This window comes from Akebia trifoliata, chromosome 7 (assembly GCF_017979445.1).
Source record: "Akebia trifoliata isolate Shusen 1 chromosome 7, ASM1797944v1, whole genome shotgun sequence".
Taxonomy (NCBI): Eukaryota; Viridiplantae; Streptophyta; class Magnoliopsida; order Ranunculales; family Lardizabalaceae; genus Akebia; species Akebia trifoliata.
Genome location: NC_141381.1, coordinates 22,353,859 through 22,363,141, shown reverse-complemented (window position 1 = coordinate 22,363,141; position 9,283 = coordinate 22,353,859). Strand labels below are relative to the sequence as shown.

General features: G+C 35.9%; 1 protein-coding gene across 1 annotated transcript; it reads right to left on the bottom strand.

The window, feature by feature from the left end:
• Positions 1–208: 208 nt before the first annotated feature.
• LOC147398409 (Endosomal targeting BRO1-like domain-containing protein) lies at positions 209–8,894 on the bottom strand. Its single transcript, XM_086447594.1, has 12 exons — positions 8,689–8,894; positions 8,144–8,389; positions 7,987–8,061; positions 7,657–7,715; positions 7,427–7,565; positions 7,238–7,334; positions 7,096–7,162; positions 5,608–5,706; positions 1,460–1,549; positions 1,202–1,356; positions 700–801; positions 209–571 (listed from the first exon to the last, which is right to left on the bottom strand). Exons 2-12 carry the CDS (start codon positions 8,352–8,354, stop codon positions 403–405), a joined length of 1,263 nt encoding a protein of 420 aa, XP_086303720.1. The 5' UTR covers positions 8,355–8,389; positions 8,689–8,894; the 3' UTR covers positions 209–402.
• Positions 8,895–9,283: the final 389 nt, after the last annotated feature.

The following is a 9,283-nucleotide window of genomic DNA, read 5'->3' as shown; positions in this document are numbered from 1 at the left end:
TTCTCATCATAGCGACCATCCTTGCAAAAAATCAGCTCAATCCAAAATCTCTAACCCATATTTTGAAAAACCATTGTTTTTACATGTGTCCCTTGAGCCGCCCCCAAAAAAATTATATTAAATCCTTTAAAAACAAGTATTGATCTCCAAGAATTTGTGTTTTTTCCTCTAGTGTCTTAACCAAAATCTGTTTAAGGAGAAACCTCAAAGCCCAACCAACCCATTGACAGCCCTACAATAAAAGCAGATATGAAGTCTCTTAAGTAGATAGTGATCACTTTAATATTGTATTTAGGAATATGAAGTCTTTTCAATACACAAACATACTCACAAGATGAATCTAGAGATGCAAATTACACGAGGCGAAAAACATAGGGGTAAAGAAAACAAGACCGTACAATCTCATTTGGTTTCTGGCTCATCTTCACAATCTTTGAGGTGCTCCTTAAGTGTCTGAAACTCGGTTTCCCATTTTTCACGATCCCATACTGGATCCATTTCTGGCAACTTGTAGTCGTCGGGTCTCAAGGACAAGGGAAAATCGGGAAGGTCTGGTAATGATTGGAGAACCCTGCAGTACAGACAAGGCTACGTATTTACTAATAACGTTTGCTTATCTTTGAACCAATACTACGTTTTAAAGAGAATGCCCGAATGAATCTGAATTGATAGATTTAGAAAAACAAGAACCCTCCTTACTTTTCTTGTTCTAAGAGGTAACCGTACATCTGAGACTTCCTTGATGCCACTTCAGGAATTTTCTGATGTAAATGCTTCATAACACCCCATACTGGAGGAGACCTGGAGAAAGAAAGATCAGAGCTACTATTGGCACCCCAACTTTTACTTATTACACCTCAATTTCTTAAATTAATTATCACAACCTAATTCAAGATTAAAACACACCATTCAAAACATTACAAAGGTTTGGCAAAAATTATTATCTCAACATTACAATTATGATCAGGCTCATATAAATCTTAAACCCAAAAGACAGAAATCTGGCACACACACAAAAAAATGAGAAAAAGCTTCTATAGGCACCCCAACTTTTACTTATTCTCGACTATTTACTTACTTTCTTTATTTTTAATTCAAGTGTAACAAGTAAAACTTGGGGTGCCAATAGCTGCTCTCAAAAGAAAACCTATCCGAACAAGATTATCACCATGCATAGAGAGAAATGAAACTAAAAAGCTACCTGGTTATAGGGCTGGCAAGGCAAAAACTTAGGCAGGCTTTCTTGCCATCACTAAGAAGTTCGTCCGCCGCAAGAAAACAACAAACAGCATTAACGTGACTGGATGGCTCATTACCCTTGTCAAGGATTAGACCATGGTAGTAATAAGCTGCAGCCTGATGATGACATCATCACAGAATGAGGATCTGAATAGTAAAATAAACCCAAAATGCAGGAAAGGAGAGCAATCATGTTAGAGAATGATGGATTGTTTGGAACCTTTGCTTCTATATACTTCCATTTGATGAACAAGAGATGCTTCTTTCCATATCCATGATTGATATTACACCCTGACAAGCAGTAGTGAGCCTGATCAACAAAAAAGAAGAACAAAATTAACAAAACAAGGGACTGGGTACAGGAATAATCTCTGGACAGTTTACAGTGTAGATGGGTGCTCATGCACAAAGAGTGTATCTTTTGAGTAGCATACAATGGCCCATGTATGATGAACAATTTTTTCTTTTACACTTAAAATAGAATCAATCAATTTGGAAAAGAAATCGCTTCACCAAATCAGTTCCAAGTAACTAGATCAGCAAAGAGACTCAAACCAGAGACTTACTCTCTCAACACAGAGAATTGATCGAACAGGATGTCTGCACACCAATTAAAAAGGAAACCATACTAAGTGACTTTTTGTGTCGGATATGTATTAACTCTATGAATCCTGTTCCACCATTTCACTCCCTATTTAGAGCCACGTCTACTGTTCTTGAAAATGTGTTCAAACTATGGTACTACCACCTTTTATTTTTAATAGTTTTGAATAATGAAATTGAACGATATTATAGTTTTGCAAGTATGAGTTCTTAGCTACTTGTTTTAGCTTAGTAATAGACTAAGCAGTATGAGTTGCTCTTCAACTACCTATTTATCTAGCTATTATAAATTTTATAATTTTGTTTAATGTTTTGTTTATCATTTAATATAAGAAATATATATTAGAAGAGATCAAATCTCTTGGGCAACGTTACAAGTTTGTTTTTACCTTTCAAAATATATATATACGAAATACATATTTTAAGTTTTATATAATTAATAAAATTTATTTTATGTATTTTTTACTTTTTCGATGTTTTCCGGATTTTGCAAGCTTTTGCCAATTATTTTTTCCCAAGTTTCCCTAACCCCAACTTTGTCATTATGGGTGACATCAATGAGCTAATCCATCCATGGAAAAGGAAAGTCATTCTTTGGGCATTGTTAGAGTGTTGATCTGAAGCAGTGTAATATAGTGTAATACATTAAACACAAATCTCAACAACAGTAGAAGATTATGATCTTGACTCTGTTTAGGATTAGATTTAGTTGGGATCCATCCAATTGTGTTTTAGCCAATCAGTTAGGATTTGTTAGAGATAAAGTTTATCTCTAATTAAGGTTTGATAAGTTATTTCATATATCCCATTGGGTTCCTGTAATTATTATCCAAGAATAATCAAATCAGATTATTTCACATGTATCAGAGCACAAGTTCCATAAAGCACACCCATCCTACTACGTCATCCTTCTGCCAGCGGTGGAAACACTGCAGGCGGACAGCCACTCTTTTATTTTGTCTATTAAGCATTTCTTCGAAAAGATTATGTGTTCCCCAACCCTACAAGTGAAAAGCCTTCCTTTCATTATTGTGTAGTTAGTTCTCAGAGGTACAAACCCAATAACAAAAGGATTATGTTCAGATCTGGTTCCGATTTCATCTCAAAAGCGTGAACCCTATATCCATTCTATAAGGAAATGAAGATTGAAATTCATGTTGCTTTTGATGTTCATTAGATGAGATGTAGTACTTCATGCCTTTCAATGTGTTGATTGTTCCCTGTGCATACCCTCTATTTGGTAAATATCTTGTGAGCAGGATAGGAAGCCAAGGAGGCGGTGGAATAAAAATGATTTTAGGAGCATGAAATATTCTGATGCTAAGCATGGAACTTGGAAAATAGTAAATGAGAGGAATGAACAGATAGAATAAAGATACCTATAAACTAAATGATAAAATACCAAATAGGCAAAATAAATCAGTGGCAGTCCATTGGACATTGGTCCGGCACGCAGTGTTACCTCTGATACCATGTGAAAATCTGGAATTGAATTTATTCTAAATAATCAATTACATAACCTTAAAAGGGTGGGTTTATATAGAAATAAAGTAAATCCTGACTAATTTAGTATACACAATCTAATAAGATCTTATCTAAATCTCTATCAATATGATTCGGTGTATTGCAGTACACCTTTATTACGCTACTTAAGATCAATGCTCTAATGGGCATGATGTATTTAAACTTGTAAAGTTGATGCAGACATGGATCTTTCCATTTTACTTTGGACAGCCACAACGTTTGCTATGCAATTCGAACATTGGCTTCTCGAATAAAGTTGGCCTTTAAGAGCTTATTGATTTCGGGCAAAGAGGTCCACTTGCCTTGTGACTTACTGTCTTTGACATTGAAAGTGGTGTTTTAGAAATGCCAAGCTATTACCTGATCTCTCTTGATTTCCTAGATGCCATCCACGTGGAGAAAAGGGGGGACCTAATCAATTGATGATAAGGCACCGCTTTCATCCCGATGAATCCATATTCGTTTAAGGATAAGATTACAGTAAGGGGGAATACTGCTAGCAGTCTTGTTAACATAATGTTTTGACCAATGATGACTGGTAGAGTATTTCCCCAAATCGGTGTGAATTCCCCATTGAATTTGACTAAATGAGCATTTTCTGGCTCAATGGATTTTCCATCCTCCCTACATTTCTGCAAAGAGGATGCCCGCTAAGCTGCCCTCATCTATCAGTACTCGACGGATATTGTGGTTCCCATTTAGTAAGGTAATAACTAAAGTGTCATCATCAGAGTAGTGAACGCCTTTTAGATCTCGACCAAAAAATGTTACCTAGGAGTTCTCTAAAGTCAACCTGGTCAACTTGGACCATTGTAGATTTAGTGTAATTTAGAACCCCTCTAGAACCTAGATGGCTTTTTGAACAAGATTCCTCTGCCGAGCTGTGCTCATCTGTTTGATCATCTGACAGACCCGTTATGAGTCATAGTGAATCATTGTCACAATATCATTACATGGTTTTTCTCTCCACTTGTTAAGGTGTGGGGGGAAGAAGGTTTCCCACCTTTCAGAGTCATGAAATCAACAACCGACCTGTCAACTCATGGAGGACGCCTTGCTTGATCAAATCTTCAATTCTATGCGTCAAAACTATGCATTCTACGTTTTAGTGTCCATGGTTCTTGTGAAAGACATAGAATTCATTCAAATCTCAAGTTCCATGATCACCACTCAATGGTTGTAGTCATTTCAAGTCCTTTATGAGGACCATAATCTACTCTTGAACTGTGTTTAGGGTTGTGAAGATACGAACGTGTTACAAATGTTGCTACCTGGCCTTCTTCTTCTTCTTCTCCATTTCTTGGGGTCAGCACGCTGCATCCTTTTTTGGTCAATCCAAGTAACCTTATCCAAGCCCTAACACCCTACCACAAGCAGTTAGAGATTGTCATATCAATCATTTTCTAGTTTGGCATATATCTTAGTCCTTCGAAGTAGAACCTACATTCTTTTAGATCAACTCTTTACTAAGGATCATACAGCCTTGATCCAGAAGCCAGGCCTTTTCCGAAACTGATGTTGGTTGTCAAGTCATCACCATCACCAATCTGCAATAGTTTGGCTCTGAATCTCTGAGTGTAGTCCCAAAGAGGTTCAACTTCTTTCTTCACGTTGAACAAAAAATGGACATGTTTCTATTGTTCTCGATTGCACATGAACTAGGAAAGGAAAATCTGTCACAAATTAGAAAACCATCAATAAATCTGGGTGGAACCCAGTGAAACCATGTGAGCATCGCACCATGAAAGTTCATCAGAAAGGCTTCATAGAAGAAAACCTTTCTCCCTTCTTCTAGACCCATCACCTGCCAGAAATGGTACAAGTGTTCCATTGGGTCCATAGTCCCATTGTAGTGATTAAATCTTTGAATAGTATACTTTTGTGGTCATTACTTCCACCATGATTACTGTTGTGAAAAAGAGAATCCCTGGGTTGCAGATTACTGCTGTAAAAACTAGGCTTGTTCTCAACAAACATTCGTTTTTGTAAAGTAACTTTAGAATCCATCAGATGTGTTAGCTGATTAAGTAATTTTGTAATAAACAGGAGCTTAACCCTCTAAAAATAAATAGGGGATATATCTATCAAAAAATAAATAAATAAATAGGGGATGTTGAAGACAAATTTCTAAGGCATAATTTAAACTCTAGTATACATAGCATCACAAAGAAAATACAACAATGATTTTCTATCTTCAATGGGAAGCATAATTTAAACTCTATAGAATACCAAGTTACTAACCTGAGCAAAATAAGAAAGTTGTTCACAAGCCAACCTCCTCTTTACAGACAATGTAGCCTTTTGACTTTCAACAGCCAACCCTAGCTGCATTTCTGTTCCCTGCATTCAGTAGCACAATCAGTATCAATAAACATCAGCGATCTCAGGTAAAATGCTAAAGAACATCTTGTGCGCATTAATACGGAGAAAACTCATTAAGTCAGAAAATTAATACCATCATATCAGGTCTATTTTCAGCCTATGAGGTCTTCTTTGCAAAAAGGACATGGACTGAGGTAGTGAGAGCAGATATGGACACACTTGAATTGCTAGAATATGTAACTTTAGATAGAATTGAATGGAGGAACAGGACTAGATCACACAAACCCTAGTTCTTGGGATAAGGTTTTGTTGCTGATGAAAATGGGGATGATTATATCTATGAATGAGTAATTAATGGTAGGTGACAATCCCTCCACATGGTCATCATTTGTATTGTACACCACACCAGAGTATGTACAGAGATACCCCTACCCACCAAAAAAAAAAAGAGGTTGGTTCCAAAGATATAATGGTAGATATTCTTCAATATATTTCAATATGATACAAGAAGTAAACTAACAATCAAAAAGAAGGTCTAAAAGATACAAACAGTTATAGCAACTAAAAATTTTGTTTTTCCTGATTTGGTGCATAAGGTGAGATTCAATTAGCAACCTCATTATTACAGTGCAGAAGATCAAACAATTGAAGCAGGAGCTTAGCCAAACTTATCACAATGCACGATGAATTTTTTCCTTTAGGTGGGTGAAAGAAGTTACGATACGTAGATCAAAAGTAAATTAATTAACACCAGAATGGCCAATAGTGAAACATGTTCATCTGTTCACTAAATTAACACATTTCAATTTCAATTACTTATTGTCAAACTGGGTATCTGGTTTCCTCCCCATCAGTGCATTCACCATTTCCCTCTCTTCCACTTGTACACACCGGGTCTGAGAAAGACTTTACGGAAGCAATAAAATTTTATTCAAGGAAATATCCACATACTCTCTATGCACGGACGATTGAAATTACAAAAAGACCCTCCACAAACCCAATACAAAGGACTTGGTGAAAGTAACTTTCCAACTTCAAAAAGTTTCACATCTCAAAAATTGTTTCTGAAATTCATCAATCAACATCTATATTATTTGTCACTAATTCCCCACCCACACAACAATTATAAAGACTTAAAAATTAACTAGAAGGTGGCATGTGCGAACACACATGTATCAAAAGGGCTTATTTGTAATTTAAAATATAAATTAAAGGGGTTTTAAGATTACATACTAAAAAAGGATATTTTTGTAATTATAAAAACTAACGGACGTGATTATGGGGCAGTGAGATTTGTTTTTTCCTGATTTTTTACCAAAATGACTCTGATTATATTAAATTTAAATGTAAAAGTGGGGGCATTTAGGAGATCAAAATGTTGGTGTTGAACCACTTTTAAAGATGTACCTGACCGAGTGCTTGGATGGAAATAGCCTCCAAAACTCCCTCCTGCAGATCTCTCGGCAACTTCATCCTAGAAATATGGTTTTCATTACATTCAAAATACCATTAAAGGAACCTAAGAAACCAATAAACTCTGGTGACTTACTTAATATCAGGTGGCAGGTTACCCATAATACATCGAACACAAAATTCCAAGTACCCGGATGCCTTTATCAATAGATCAATAGCATCCTTCTTGCAATCTGATAATATAATTAACCAATGAACAGTAACTAGTCAAGATTTCGATAATCATTTCAATTTGGCTACAACAATAGAGATAATAAAAACAGACCCTTTGATACATTCCTTTGGCTAGCATCCATTGGATCCACCTTCGGAACAAGCAACGAGTTAGCCTCTGATAGTAACAGAATAGCCATCATGTGTACGACAGATAACAATTCAAACCATGAACTTGCCATACAGCTTTCCTGCACATCAAATTCACATTCTATCATCAAATGAGACTGATGGGAAGAAACATCGAAGGACAACACATGAGCGATCTTTTGATATTTTTACCGGCCGCCCATCTTGTAAATTTTTCCACTTGAACTCCACCATTTGTTCGAGACCATATTCTGTTTCATATAACAAATTAATACTTAGAGGGAGGAACATCTTTGATATCCATAGTTCGTAATTCTCCAAATAAGCCACAAATTGCACCGAAATATTACGAATGATACAAGAAATTATTTAAACTTCCGTCCAATTCAAATCCTTGTAAAATTCGCGACTTTTTGACTTTTATTGAATTACTTTTATGATTTATTATTTTTGTCCGAATTAAACAAATCCAAAAAAAAAAAAAAACTTTGTGCATCCATTACAAAGCAAGAGTTCCAAAACCTTTTTTCGTCAACCCAAGAAGAAGTGGCAAGTATTCTTCGAGAGCTCGCTGTAGTTCGGGAAAAGCGGATCCACCTACAAGATTTAGCTTCAATTTTTAAGGAAAATGGACATAATTTAGAAAAATAAATAATTCGGTGAGATTATAAGAGCAGACCAGTATCCTCAGCCACTAACACAATCTGACTTCGAAGTGATGATAGTCTATCAACCAGATCTCGAGGAACTAGGCCTCTAAGAGCTCTTTGAAGATCTGATTGTGAAGGAATTCGCATAGTTGGAAAAAAAACAACTACTTCCGGAATGATCAACCTTTTCTTCCTCCCAGCATTGTGAATCTTCTTCGAGATGGAAGAAGTGCATCCCATCGTTCTTGATGGAGAGATGCTCCACACAGAGCATCCTACAAGAACAAAAATTGAGATATTAGTTGAGATAATGGACGAAGAGAGCATTTAAGCAGAAGAATTGAAACCCAATAAATCAAAATCAAGAAAGAAAAAAAAAAAAAAAGAATTAAACAAGAAAAGAAATAGATGAAATCGGAATTGATGCAGAAGAGTAAGAAAATCAATGTGATGGTTAAGAGACACAGAAATCAAAGAAGAGAAACAACAGAAGCCCTAGAAATTAGCTCAGAGAAATCAGAAACCAAACAAAGAACGAATGAGCGATTCAGAGAGAGAGAGAGATTTTTCTTACTGTTCTTTGAGAGGAGAGAGTGTGAAGAGAGGCGAGAAGCTTTGTAGATTTCGCCATTAAAGAGGAGAGAGAGAGAGAGAGAGAGAGAGAGAGAGAGAGAGAGAGAGAAGCTCTTAGTCCAAGAAGATCTCACATGGAGATAGCGTAGAATGAGAAACAAGATAGAAGGTGCTCGGCGACGATGAAGGGAGAGATGCGGTGAAAGTGCTTCGATTTCGTAGAAAATTCTTAATTTAAAAATAAAGTCCACTCTTGCACTTTAATTTAAAAATAAAATGAAAAGGAAATTACTTAATGCACCTGCGAGAGGGGCTTCTTTCTGAATTCCCTTTACTTTTGGGATAGTTTGATAGTTCTTTCATAATGCCCCTCCCTTTAACAAAATTTTAAAGTAGGACAAATAGCCAAATACTCCTCTCTCACCTCTTTATCATATATTTCATCAGCACTTTGATTCTTTCCAACGATTTATGGGAGTGAATAACGAATATGGAATAATATATTCATAATTTTAAAGATTTAGATGTAATTTTGTATTTATTTCAATGATTTGTGACAAAGATTAACAAATAAATAGTAGCGTATTCGTAATTTT